This window comes from Haliaeetus albicilla, chromosome 10, assembly GCF_947461875.1.
Source record: "Haliaeetus albicilla chromosome 10, bHalAlb1.1, whole genome shotgun sequence".
NCBI classification, from domain to species: domain Eukaryota; kingdom Metazoa; phylum Chordata; class Aves; order Accipitriformes; family Accipitridae; genus Haliaeetus; species Haliaeetus albicilla.
Genome location: NC_091492.1, coordinates 18260362 through 18275473, shown reverse-complemented (window position 1 = coordinate 18275473; position 15112 = coordinate 18260362). Strand labels below are relative to the sequence as shown.

Sequence of the window (15112 nt, the reverse complement as noted above, 5' to 3'; positions counted from 1 at the left end):
TTCTTGTGCTGCATGCTTTACTTGCTAGTCTGAATTTTTCCATTGGGTGAAATGAATTTGAACTCTTTAGGTTTGTAAATAATTTCCATTTAAAATTCTTTTAGATACAGAATTAGTAAACTTAGGAAATTCCATTTGGGATGCTTATGGGAAAGGGAAGAATCTGTTGATGTGGCAGCTCCTTTGAAGTTCTTTGGCTGTCCATCTGTCTCCCTGCTGCCTTCCCATCACTTCCTGTGGTGGCCCCAGGAGCACTTGGCCATGAGAGTAGCATATGTGGAAAGTCATCCACATGCCCAAAAGAATAGCAGATGGCAGTAACAGCTTCTTTAACCTGTCTAAGAGAGTAAGAATATTGTGGGTGGAAACTAAGGATTCCAAGATAAAGCACCAATGCTTTGCTTTCTCTTAGTAGATAAAAAGGTGTTAAATTGCAGATTCCTTTGAATGATTCAGATACTAATTGTACTGTCTGTTTCCTGAAAGTAACTTGTTTCTAATAGCGATTCTGCCGGCCAGGTAAGAGCCAAGGAGCAGCTTTGGAGAAAACTGGAGAACCAGTAGCTCTGGAAGGTGTGCTTCCTAGAAGGACTTTTCTAGAGATATGTCCCTCAATAAATCCCTCCACAAGGAATTAATTTGAGCCTTCTTATCTCTATTTTTTTACTCCTGTATTCCAGTGCTCTCTGCTCCTTGGTAGAATTGGTAATTTCTGTTTATACAAATAAGTTTATTTTGATTAGTAGAAGGCAGTATGAAATATGTTAAAGATTTCTGTCAGCATGTAGGAAAAGGAAACCTTATTGTGATGTGGAGAGTGAAAAAGAGCTTTTTTGAGTGCAGTGGCAGAGTAACTAGAAGAGAGTGAATATTAAAGATATTGGAATTTAAAGACAAATTTCTAGCTCCTCCTCCTGCCCTCAAAACCAAATGAAAAATGTTCCGAAGAGCTATGTTTGTTTCTCAGAGGGTTATGTTAATTCTAGTTCTGTCCTAGCAAAATTTTTTCAGCTGCATTTTGAACTGGGGGGGGAGAGGGAGGGGAGTAATCTTTTAACACTGTTTTTCAATTTTTGCATCCTGAATTTTTATAATCTTTCACAGTAGTTTACTGATACTTGTAGGCTGATACCATTTGCAAGAAAGCAGCTACTTTCTTAATATAAGATGCCCAAAAACTTCTTAAAGAATTTCATAAAACCCTGTCTCTCATTCTTTTATTGTTTTTTCCAAACCAAGGCTATTTTTCACTGTAGGTCATATTAATGGTACAAAAATTAAAAGCTGGTCCTTGTGTTTGTATTTTAAATTAAAACAATAAAAGGCTTTCAGAGCATTCACACGCTCCCCAGGCTGTGGATTTTGTCCAGTCCATTGGTCTAGATGTTTCTCTTATTGAAGTATTGTGGCAGGAAAGGGGGATTAAATTACTAAGGCTGTCAAAAAGGACAAGCACTCTGCCATACATTATCATTATCACTAGCTTCCTCAGTGGAAGAAAATGCAGTAAATCACTTCAAATACAAAGCAATAAAGACCACTGGCTTTTAAAATCATGACTGCTATTGCCATTAACAGAAAATGACAGCTATGTGGCATGCTTAGATGCTGCTTGTATCTTTTTTGACAGTGTGCACATAAACCTGCCAGTGACACGCCATTAGATCACATGACCTTTCAAATTTGATTCTAACATTGTTGCTTTTCCTTAGGAAAGACAAGGGAAAGAAATGGTTATTTTTCTTTGTTCTTTTTTTCATGCTCTTTCTTCTAAAAGATGAAAAATAATTGATAACTAATTATATTAATTCCGATTTGCTTTGCAGTGATACATGTGGATAAGGCAAATAATCATGCAAGAAGAGAGTATCTCAAGTCTATGCTTCTAAAGCCAGATCTACATACTGACAGGTACGTATTAGAGCTGAATAACTCTGTAAAAGGTCTTTGTAAATAATGCTTATAGTTTGCCTTGTTGTTTGACTCTATTGAGGAGGTATCCCTGAGAAGTTAGTACATAACTAACTAATAGAGACGATTTTGTTTCAGCTAGGAATGATACCTATGTTCTGATGTGGCAATTGATCTACATTTCTTCCCTGAGTAGGTTCGTGTGGCATGGAATATTGCAACCTCTCTTAATGTTGTTTCAGTGCTGTGCTTTGGTTTTGTTGTTTTTGGTTTTGTTTTTGTTTTTTTTAACAACCTCATTTTGCAAAAGAGAGATTTTATCATCAGCATTCTTTCAATAATGAATTTGAAAAGCACATATCTACCTGATGGTAGAGAAATACATCTGTTGTTTTCTGAATTCAGAGTACTAAAAGGAGTGCAAGAGCTTCCGGAAGTGTTCCTTGGCCCTAGAATTTCCAAAAACTTTTTTTTTTTTTTTTTTTTGATGTAGCAGGCAGCTATTATATGAATACATAGGAGAAAGAGTATGAATTAATCTTGTCCAAGCTCATAATAATAAGTTTGTTCTCGTTCAAATTTTTTGATTGAGATAGCATGTGCATTGCTTTGAAAGAATGAATGACATGCTTTGATTCTGTTTCCTCATGAAGGTCAATATTCATTAAAGTGGAACAGTTATTAATTTAAAGATCCATTTAATTTGCAGAAGAGTAGAATACTTGCTGATCGTATTTGAAGTGTAGGAGTTACTTGAAAATCTTTTAAATACATATTTATTCACAAATCACAGATTCACTCTGTAGTAAGAGAGTGATCTCTCTTCATTCCATTTCCTTTCTAAAGCTGAGTTTCATGTCTTGGTCAGAAAACAAGTTTCACTGGAATGGAGCAGGGAACACCATTAAATGATTACTTGTTAGGATGGAAATATCATACCAAAACATTCTTAGGTTTGGAGATTTAAAAAAAAAAAAAAAAAAAAAAAAAAAGTCTTCACTTAAAATAAGTCATCTGCTTGCTTATTACCATATAGATTCGGAGAGTGGGTAACATGTTCTACTAAGAATTTAACAATACTGAGGACAAAATATACTTTTTTTCCTGAGGGGTAGTTCAGCAAAAGAAAATAGCTAGTCTGTGGGCTGCAATTTAACCTACAAATACTTAGGTACTAAATATTTAACAAACCTAAGGTAAAAACAAGGTAAAATAACAGCAGCAAGCTTTTTCCCACAACAGAAACATTTGTCTTTTATGTGTGCCATCATGGTACTGTCCTCTGTGTGACCAGGTAGGTTGTTTTCTGCATTTATCAGTGTGTCTAGTTTGGTCTGTGGTGAAATTTCAATTCTGTATTGACTAAATAGCAAGGCAGGAAGTTCATCAGTAGTCCAGTTCCTCACTTTATCCTAGCGAGACGACCACCAAGAAACAAAATTTATGGAAAGATTCTGCCTATTCACCAAATGTTTTCAACTCTATGCATTTTAAACCTGGCCTAGTTACATCTTCAACACATGTTTTCTATCACAAGCCTTACAAGCTAATATCAAAGCTTTTTTAGCTGAAACAGGAACTGAACTAAACTAAAGCTTTAAAGCTCAGGAAACCAAATTATCAAGGATATAAATATAATTTAAAATTGCCTGCACATGGTTTAGCCTGACACTTTATTGGTGTTACTGCTATGCCAGATTATAGGAGCATAGATAGTATATTAAGTGGTGCATTAAGTTTTCAGGTGAACTTGCTTCCTGTCACAATAAATGTTGTTAGAAATGGTACTCAATGATTGGGTCCATATTAGAACATAAATAAATAGATACATCACGTCCTATCTTTGTCTTCCAAAAGGAGAGTCACTTTAATGAAAGCCCCTTGAAAAAGATAAATATTCTCAGGTGTTAAAAGAGATATTAATATAATACATAAAATGACTGCTAAGCCAAAGTTGCAACTATAATCTAATCCTATGGTTGAAACAGGAGCCAACTTGGCCCTGAAAATAATGCATTTCACAGCTTTATACTGTTTTAGTTTATACTTACAAATAAATAAATACAGATTGGCATGGCATTTGTATGGGAAAGTATGTTTGAATCATAGATTTGTTTAGGTTGGAAAGGAACTTTAAGATCATCTAGTCCAACTGTTAACACTGCCAAGTCCACCACTAAACCATGTCCCTAATTGCCACATCTACATGTCTTTTAAATACCTCCAGGGATGGTGACTCAACCATTCCTCTGGGCAGCCTGTCCCAATGCTTGACAGCCCTTTTGGTGAAGAAATTTTTCCTAATATCCAATCTAAAATTTGTTGGGAATGGGATTTACTGTTCATGAAAGATAAGATTTCAAAACAAAGTTGATTTTTCTCTTTCAATTTCATTTCTTAATGGAATCATGGATATGGAATCATTATAAGTGTTTATTAGAAATGTTGATTTTTTTTGTTCCACATTTGAATAAATGGCTTTAGTGGCAGAAAATGCAAAAATATTCAGTATTCAAGAAAATCAAGAAAACATGCTGCTAAATAGAATGATATAAAATCTATGAGCATAAGGTAGTAGGAGACTAGGCAGACTTTTTTAAATCTTCTTTAGGTTAGTAATTGTTGCATACCACGAAGATGGTTCTTCTCTTTTGACAAGCATCTTTGTCTTTACGTTTTCAGACAGACAATATCTCTATCATTAATATGGAAATTTTGTGAGAACGCTTGCTTTTCCTTATAGCTGTATTGTATGACATGGGTACCTTTTTTGTTTTGTTTCTTTGTCTGTATAATAGGGATTCAAATTACATTCCTTATATATGTTAGGAAGCTATACTTACTTGTATTTGTAAAACTTTGCAAAAAAACAAAGGATACAAAATTATTGTTTTATTTTATCATCTGAACCCCATAGTTATTTACTTAGATGTTCAAGTCTTTAAGTCGGTTAATAACAGGAAGCATTTCTGGCAGTCCATTTAATTTACTGTAATTGTGTCATAGTTATCTTTTATTCTTCATCCTGTCTGTATTCCACTGTTGCCTTTCAGCATTTTAAGAGCGTAGAAATTTGGGCTATACAGAGAAACTTACCTGATATTCCTCATGTCAGATTGTACTTGCAATGCTTGCAGTCCTGGTGGTAGAGTATGTGCTTTTCTGACAAGTGTCAAAAGAGACATATGTGAAGAATGGAGGAATCCATTCTTCTAACAGTCACCCTGCTGTGCTAACAAGAGTGAACAGGTTTATGCAAGAGGTTTCCAGGCTGATCCTGACAGGTGCGTCATTTCTTGATAGGAAATGATTGTTACTCCAAGAAATTGACTATATGAAGTCATTGTTCTCCAAAGTAACAGAATCTATGCATCCATGTTATAGGAGTATAGAGATGTGTACAGTGTTAGCTTCACATTAATATATTATATTAACACACAGGTTTTCTCCCTGCTGCTTAAAAATGACTGATCTCTGGAATAAAGAAGTAGAATCAAATTCACCTACATCACAGCTTTTGTTCAGGCACTCTAAATTCCCTACCGGTGATAACGCCTTTAAGTGTTATCATAACAACATCGATAAATATTTGTCAAGGTTTTTCTGCTTCATTGTAAAGCACATTTTAAGCTTAAGGCAGTTTTTTTACTTTTCCTTTGGCCCTTTATTAGCAGACAAGTTTCATTTAGTTCTCTAGTCTTTCTTGCACTGGCTAGCAAATATCTTCCCACACAGTACTTTTAACAGAATGTCAAGATTTCATCTTATTCTGTCAGCAGGCATGGGATTCCTGCAAGGAAGTGAGTACTGATACCTGGTGTTACAGAAAAGAAATGTGGAAATGAGCTAGAGAGAAAGTCTAGGATCCTAGAGAGAAGTATGGGAGAGAAACACTATACATAGCTTTATTTATGTAAGAAATCCTAGTATGAATTTGATATTCCAACATATATCAAAGCTTCTTACATAAGTGAGGCACTGTTAAGGTAAGATGAGACACTAGCAGCACATTTGTGCATTCTGTGCTGAAGCAGAGTGAGAAGCCTGTTCACATGCAGCATGTTCCAAGGCATTGTAAACTGTCTTTTTAGCCAGTTCAGCCTGAAAACAAAACTCTTGCAATTTTTGGCAAATGAAGAAAACAAGTTAAAGCATACTGAATATCATATTTAAATATTTTCTAAACTGAAAGCATTTGTAATATTTTTTTAAAATATAGAAGTTAAAGTGATTGTGGTACCATTCTTGCAGTCTACTAGTTGAAATATTCTGCTGGGATCCACAGTTCAAATCTCCTTTCTGATTAGCAGCAAAGATTTAATCCAATATTATGATCTTTTAGGCATATTGGAACTATAATGTGTTAGAGGTGCAGTTCTTTTGATCTGTTTTGTTGAAGCTTGCTGTATTCATGTAAAATACTTGCATATGATCTGAACCAGAAAGTGGACCAGTATGAACAACTCTCCACTTTGGCTATAAGGTACTGTCCCAAATGCTACTAGGCCTGCTTTTAGTTTATGCTTTAGTGAAAATTTTAGCAATAGTTGGTACCCTTAAGTGATAAAAATTAATCTAGCACTAATCTCCTCCTCTTCTATAACTGTCTTAACTGCTACGCTGATTTGTCCAATTGATTTGATTTAACATTGACACTGAATCATAAAACAGATCTGTTCCCAATACCCAGCAATTTTATCAGTTATTCTTACAATTTTTAATTTGTTTTTATTTCATTTCATATTTATCTTACACATCTAAGTATTTCTTTCTTTTGATTGAATTTTCGCAGTTTTGCAGCTGCTTAGCTCTGTACCAAAATCTTAAGTTAGATCCATTATACTCAATCAAGACACCTGCTGTTGGAAATAGCTGTGATGTTTTTCCTTCTCTGACTCCAGAAATTTTTTTAAAGACAGGTATTTTCAACAGTTGTCTGGTTTTAGTGACAAACAAATATTTATGTATATATTTTCTATAATAAATATTTGTTAGTAAGAGCCAAGCACAAAAATAAACTATTAGAAAAGCATATTGCAGTTGTTATGTTTAAAGTCTTTTAGGAAGATTTGATTATATTTTGTCTAGGATATCCTTTCCTGTAGACTTGGATTTTATGCAGCTTGATTGTTATTCATTTGTAATTATGCTTATTGTAACATTTTTCGGCTGTAAAGCTCACAAGCATTCACAGTTTAAATAACATTGCCAAGGCATACCAAAAAAGTAGTTAGCTCTGAATTCCTGTCATTTTATCTGTCTCGGCGTTTTTGGCTCCAACACAAGCCACCGACTTAAGTCAGCTCCAGCACAATACTGGAATTAATGTGTTTTAAAAGAAAAGCCATACTTGGATGTAATGAGTGTAATTTAAGTTCACAGAAGAAATGCAAAAATTTTGTATAGTTGATGAGCTTAGATGTTTGGGATGGACAAACAGGCTGTTTAGACAGCCCAGTAAATACTCAAAGGCCTTTGTATCCAGGCTGTACTCATGGGTAGTTTTTTATGTGCAAGACAGGAACAGAATAACGAAGATAAAATATGAGAGGTACTGGTCAGAGGGAACAAGTGCAGGACAAATTGCTGTGTAAGGTCCAACTTTAAATAATGGATACACAAGACAACATTAGAAAGATACTATTTTGAGAGAACTGCATTTAAGTTCCTGTTATTTTTGTGGAATGTGTTCTTGGCTAGGATATGCTCTCCAAGTATCTAAATGAGGTGTGAAAATTCTTCATAACTTTCAGCGAAATATTTTACACTTGGTGTTTGGAAGTGCTTGCTTCATTGAATATGGCTGGCATTTCTGATATCAGGAAAACGTTTGATATGGTTTGTCTTTCTCAATTCTTTATCTCATGTCTCCCACACCACTTAGTGTAAAGCCAACAAAATGCATGGCTTAAAATTTACTGAGACTAGATCTACATTATCAAGTAGTGCAGACCAGAGACTCTCTAGTGCAAAGCAGTTGTTGCTAATGGTCTGATATTCACAATACACAGATTTTTAGGATGATTTGGAGAATTCAGAAAACTTGTGATCCTACTGACTGAATGTCTATCGCAGTGGATTACTGCATTAGGGGTAGGTACTCCTGGAGCACATCTTCAGTTTCATTTAGCCCAGAAATCCAATTAATGTCCTCCAAGACTATTATGCAAATACAGGACCACAACTGGGGACAACTGAAAAGTTTTACTTCATAAGCATGCTCCACATCAAAGCTGAAATAATCATACAGGTTCATCTTATATGGCCGAACTGAATTAAAGTAGTTGAACATTTTTAACAAGTTTATGGTATTACAAGGTTTTAACCAACAAAACATAATTACATTTAATCTAAACCTTCCATTTTTGCTTATGAATTGTTTTTATTTCTATACATCAAATAATTTGCATGGTATGGTCAACAAACAAACAAACAAAAAAAAAACCCCAAACCAACCAACCAAAAAAAAAAAACTACAAAGAAATCCCTAACTATATTTTTAGATATTTTATATAAATAAGTTTTGCTATACAGGCCTCAAAGTACATAGATACAATCTTGATTTTTACCTATGGGGGGTAAATATAAAGAAATTAAGTGATTTGAACAGTTGATTCAGCAGTTGAGCTAAACAAACGTACAAGTTTCAAATGTGAAAAAGTCCTTAATCCTTAGACTATTCTGCCTGTCACTGCCATATGAACAAGAACTGTGCCACAGGGTGGTGGGGAGGGGACAGAAAAATGAAACAATTCTATAAGCCTGCAGATCTGTGGTTACAACCTCTCTGTCCTTCTAGTATTGCTAAATAATGCTAAAGAAGGAGGGAAGATTTAAAAGAAAGGGTCTCAGACTATTCTTGTCATGGAAAATGTTGAATATAATTGATAAACAATTCTAGTTTATGCTTAACTTGTAAAATAGAGTGTGGTTTTTTGCCTTTTTTTCTGGTTTTTGAGTTAATTTTCAACCCTTTTTGAAGGTAAAATATCCTTTTTTCTTTTTCTTTTTTTTTTTTCCCCCTTTTATGCTTAGCCTACGATTTACAGTGGTCAGTGATCCCCCAGAAGATGAACAGGATCTTGAATGTGAAGATATCGGTTTCACTTACGTCAGTTTAAGAGAGATATTCCAGAAGCAAAGAGATATCATTGAGCAAGATATTGATGGTAAATTTTAGAGATTACTTTCTTGTAACGTTTTGTAACCTAAAAATTATTTGTTGAATTTCTGTTTTTCTCTGCAAGCTTTACTGTGCAAGTGATTGTTTAACATTGTTTCAATAAGAAATTCTTTAATATTAACTAATGGCTTCCACATTTGTTTGCAAAAGTCTGCCAAAACCGTGTACTATTGTTATTCCTTAAAACCTGTTTAAAAAAACCCAACAAAACAAACCAGCATTCCCAGCTCATAATAATTAGTTTATAAAACCTAAGAACTTTCAGGACACGTCCACTTATAATTCTCTATTCTGTACAACATACTTCATGCTAGTAAGCCTACAAATATGCATTTTGTTATTAAAATTTATGCCAGTAATTCTGTATTGCTAATGTCTATATTTTATTTGAAGTTATGTTATAAACCCCAGAGTACCTCAAGCTTGTGTCCTCCATATGAAACCTGTATCAGAGACAATATGAAATACTGGCAGCTTTGGTTAGGTATCAGTTTAGAGTAAGTATCCTTCTGTAACAGACTATGACTGAACTTTCACTGTGACTCATGAAAGCAAGACGAGGTGAGTAGGAGGTGTGGAATCTTCCATTTCCTGGGTCTTAGGACAGCATTTTTATAATGCTGATAAAAAGACCTGAGAAGGCTACTCGGTCCTTTCATAGACAGTGAAGGAAAATATTCTCCTTGCTAAGACTTTCCTGTTCCCCAAGGTAGCAGGGACATGGTTATCAATGGTGCATTTTTCTCCTTACCTGTTGATCTCCATCCTCTTTCCCCATTGTGGTAAAGCTCAGTGAAGAAGTTGAGAGTATATCTGTTATAAAACAGTTGCTCTCCTATAATGGTGAGTGAACCAGCTTGATTACTAGACACAATGCAACCATTTTGCAAGGTACGCTGTGCAACAGCAATTCTAGTTGGCCCTAACAGAATGCCAATCTAATGTGACTTTGCTACTTTTACTGCTGTGTCTAATTACCATACCTTGAGTGGTGGGGAGCTGTGTAGTGAGGGAAAGAAATAGGCTTTCTTATCCATTTCCATTATCATGCATGATTTGCATCCATGCTGCAGCTAAAATACTCAAAGTATGCATCAAAGTTCCAGGAACACGATAAGGAAAATTCTAAGAAGAATCAAATTTCCATACCCTGGAAAAATAATATACAGATTTGATGCACTTCTTACTGTGGCTGAACCACTTCATCTTTTCTCCACTAATAATTTTTCTCCAAGTAGTTGTACAAAAGCACATCTCCTCCAAAAAGGTATTTCATAGTCTCTCACTGGAAAATTATTTTTGTTATGGATTTTACGGCCATAATTCCCATTGTCATAATTCCCATTTGATACGATTGATTAGTGATATAAATATAATTTTGTACCCTTGAAAGTCACCTTTCACAAAATTCTTAAAACTCCTGATCGTCACCTGAGATTATTATTATGACAGGAAAGACTGGTTTTTGTTACTAGTTGTTAGTTAGTTGTTACTTAGTTACTAGTTACTTGTTCTGTCAAAAGGTAATCATTACTATGTAATGACAACTACTTCAATATTGTGAGGAGCATTTCTTCCCCTGATCATAAGACATTTGAACTAATTTTTCCGTTGTGTACATTATATCTATGAAAGTGATAGTAATAGATAGAAATAATTTTATTCTCATTTCTGTCCACACTTCTCCCCTTCCCTGCAGATGCTGTACAGTTTAGATTTTGTTTTTATTGCATCCATACCATATTTTCTGAAAATTTAGAAATTTCAGAGAATTGAAATTAATTTTATGTTAATATATGTCAGATCACGATAAAAGTGGAATATATCGGTATATTTTCTTGGACAAAGTCATTGTAAAAGGACCTGTTCTTAAGATCTGGACACAGACTTCAACTAAATGTAATGGCATAATAAATAAAATTCCTAAGTAATACTGTACACGTTCTCTGAGGTGGCTGTTGGTTTGAGGGAAAAAGAATAAACCTAGTCACAGGTAAATTCATAGGACACTACCACATGAAGATCTAATCATTCTTAAGTTAGATACCATAAACTTCCTTCATTCTTTTTGAGGACTGCAAGCATATATCTTTTTCATATCTTGTTCCTTTCATTGCTGATTGTGTGGAAGTGGCCTACATGAAATTTGAAGCAATTAAGTGAATGGCTCAGCAAGAGGCTGGATGGAAAAGAATATAGACAAGACATATAACAATATGTCTCAGAGATAATATGACAATGTTAAAACTAAGAAAATAGAATTAATGTTGTCTTCTGATATCATTAATTACAGTTATCCTATCATTCTTATAAGTAAAAAGAATAATGTCCCCTGAAGCGTGCTCTTTAAGTTGACAGTTCACTGAGTGATTTGTCCAAGGATATACAAAGTGATTTGGATCGCTAAGAATAGCATCCAGTCTGTCCTATAATAGCGCTATCAACAAAGTAAAAGATGGAAGGTTTATCCCATGTTTTTTTCTTCTCCAAACCTCTTCTGAGCTGTCCCCAGCAGCCTAGAAGTTGTAGCATGTCCCAGAGTACCTATCCGAGATTATATAGTAAATACATAACCTTGCCATTTGTCTGCTGTATAATTTGCTTTGAAAAGATGTGCTGTCAAGATTATTTGTTTTTATTCAAATCCCTTCTAGTGTCATTTTAGGCAGCCTCATTGCTTTTTATCGAGGATTGGAAAGAGCCTCATGTTTTTCCTGTTAGCAGCATGTTTTTAATCACAACAGCAGAGATTGTGGCCCTCTGGGCTTACTTAGATATTGTAAAAGAGTGCAATTTTAAATCATGTTAGCTCATTTCTGTAAAATAGAAATTTTAAATACTACTTTAAAACCCACATACACAAAGATGAAGGTAGTTAAATAGTTTAGTCTAAGGGAAGTACCATCTTTGTCTACACTTCACTATTTTACAACACATAGAAGACTGGAATTAAAATAATTATGCATTGCACCAACTGGAAAAAATAATTTACTCTTAAAATACTAATAACTGTCCAGGCTGATTTGGACTGGTCATACACACAGTGTAGAAAATGCATTAATTGCTGTATTTTTTACTTAAAACTATTTATAAGCATGCATATATGTCTTTAATAGAATTTGGAACATCTTTATTTACATATTGTGAAAAATAATTAATTTAGGCAATTATTATACAGATATTTTTCTTTATTTCACAGTTAATTCCAACACTTTTATACTTTTATTCATGTACATTCTCGTTCTTAGAGTACTCGGTTTCCAGTACATTGAGTGCCTGAACTGGAAGATTTCTTTTTTATTTCGTCTTTTTTTCTCTTTTTTAAGCATATGCTAGGTGCCTTTTAATCTGTCCAAATGCTAAGGAAAATTATCAGAACAAAAGCAAAACCTTAAATGAAATTGCTAATGCTGTTTTCTGATGTTTCCTTTCTAGTTTTCGATTCACAAGATGATAGTGCAGTAATTGGAAAGCTCAAAGTAACAGTGGAAGCCCTCCATGCGCTGCGTTCAGTCTATGAGGAATGCAAAGATGACTAGGAGGCATGAAAGGGAAGTTTGCCTACAGAAGTTCCTTCTCCCAGTGTAAATACATGCTTGATAGTACTTCAAAGATGAGATCTTTGTAATTCTTATGGTATATTTAATGTATAATTTATATGAAAAGGATGCTTGATTTGTAGTTGTAAAGTTTTGTATACTTTTCAGTCTGTTTGTTTTTATATTTCCCCCCTAAGGCTAAGAATCTCTCCACAATGGACAACGTCTTGTAAATAATTAATACCTACATGATTGAATGATGTGCTTTATTTGCATTTTCAAGATTTTTTCCTACATAAAACAGTAATAAAAATGCAAGTCAAATTTTTAATTTTTAATAAAAAACCATAAGCCTTAGAAAACTGATTAAAAATACTTTTATGTTATCCCTAATCACCCCACTAAATGGAATGCCTGTGATTAGCCTCATTAAGAATTTTATACTGTGAAGATTTTATTAAAAGCAATATATGAAAATTACTTGGATTAATGTGTTAATCTGCCTCTTTAAAATGCTAATATCCATTTTATGCACATTAAATCTCAGTATGTGTTTTCTTTGATGCATGCAGTTCCTATCAATTAAATATAAAAAATGAGGCTAGTTGCAGGACTTATTAAATTACTGCAACCTTTTTTTAAATAACTTTTAGCCTTCTACTAACATTATAATCAGCTGTTTATGATTATCATGATTTGAAGTAGGGGGAGGGCAGGCACAATTATTCTTCTGTACAGTAAAATATTCACTTTCTGCCAACATCTGTCAAAGCACAAAAAGAAGCCATACAGTATCAGATTTTGCTTCACCTAGTTTGAGCTGTAGGGACAGGCCAACTGTGTTCTCATTTGTTTTTTGTCACTTTTAGAAACTAAATCAAACATATACAATGAATTGTTGTATCTGAATAACTAGTGTCTAGCTTGGAAAGTTAATTTTCCAGCTTTTAACCAATCTCAGTGAAGGATTTAATTGATATTTTTAATGGAGCTGTGAATCAATGCTGCAAAAGGATTGTCTCTTGAGAACGAGGTTATAATACATTTCATTTTTTAATTTACTTTTTTATTTGTCATTTTCTTCAAAGGATTTTATAGGCTGTGGATTTCCAGTGTTTGCAAACAGGCTATGTTTCTTCATAAGCATATGTAAAGTATTCAGAGAGATAAGTAATTTATTAAAATCTACCTAATTTGCCGTGATATATTAAATCTCTGCTTCAGTGATCACAGACCATTTCATTTAGAGAATTAGGCATTCCCTCTTTGTGTGATTAAAGCTCTGGAAAATGAGTTCTTTGCTCCTATTTGTGAACATTCAAAGCCTGCTAATGGCAAGAAGATGGAATAGATTATGAGACAATTCATTACAGTTCAACAGAACAAAAAAAAAACAGCTATAATGCAGAAATGCAAGTATGAATATCTGCATATAGTTTGAACCATCTGTGCTCTAATGGCTTCAATAATGGCTCTTCGTCTTCAGTAGGCTTTGAAATGACATCCATACAATATTAATTTGTTGATGTACGTTATGAGGCCAATGGAATGAATATATTCTGACCACAGAAATCTCTGAATTCCAACATGAACGTATGGTTGACTCCATTTTAGGACCTACCATCTTCAGTAGTACTTCTCATCCAGACTTTGCCAATCCTCACAGCATTTCATTCCTCTGGAACTTTTAGGAGACCACAGGCAGCTGCATTCCTAAACCCCTTCATTCTTCAGTTAATGGCCATATGTTTGTTGTCATTTGGGCTGGCGCTTATAGTTCATCATTTTGGCCACTATTTCTAGCTTTTTTTGGCTCTGTGCATCTATATTGTCAATAAGACTGTTATTATACATTACAGTAATTGGAAACAGCTAGATTCAACACTGAGATTAACTGAGTGGCTTTTTAGAAATTTAGTTGTGGTATTCTGTCAGGAGGTTCTTATTATTCTTCTAATACTTTGCAAACCAAACTAAATATCCTGCACATAAACAAAGAAGCAAATTGTATTGAGTTTTCATGTGTGACTGTTTACTGACTTGCAGGAGAACTATGTAACTGGTGCTTGTTTTCTTCTGAAATAAACCATGTGGTAAAATTAGAAAATCAGTGATGTTCATCTCACTTAAACGTTTACAGTAACACCCTTAGCACTTAATCTTCTCCATCTGAAGTGAAAACTTAGAAACCAAGCGTTCGTATATTCATTAAACACAGACCTCTTCAGTAAGTTACTGCAAAATATTCCAGTTGACATTTGGTTACATTGTGTTAACTGTTCTCAGTGACTCCAACATTAACATGTATAATTTGCCTCAGGTTCCTAAACATATTTCTTTGTAAGGCTCACTATTGCTCAGTTTTGGATTTAAAAAAAATAATCTTGATTTCTATTCATGTTTATTACTAAGACAGATATAATATTCAGTGAGGATTTTTCCAACAGATGGATTGTATTATCTTATGCAACATAAACAT

General features: G+C 34.1%; 1 protein-coding gene across 6 annotated transcripts in view; it reads left to right on the top strand.

Annotated features, from left to right (window-relative positions):
• Window positions 1–14740, top strand: part of RPGRIP1L (RPGRIP1 like) — an 83895-nt gene extending 69155 nt beyond the window's left edge. For all 6 annotated transcript variants that reach the window (XM_069793674.1, XM_069793670.1, XM_069793671.1 and 3 more), the window contains 3 exons: window positions 1827–1911; window positions 8947–9080; window positions 12530–14740. In XM_069793674.1, the coding sequence (XP_069649775.1) occupies window positions 1827–1911; window positions 8947–9080; window positions 12530–12633 (323 nt within the window). In that variant the 3' untranslated portion in view covers window positions 12634–14740. The remainder of the gene's footprint in view (window positions 1–1826; window positions 1912–8946; window positions 9081–12529) is intronic.
• Window positions 14741–15112: the final 372 nt, after the last annotated feature.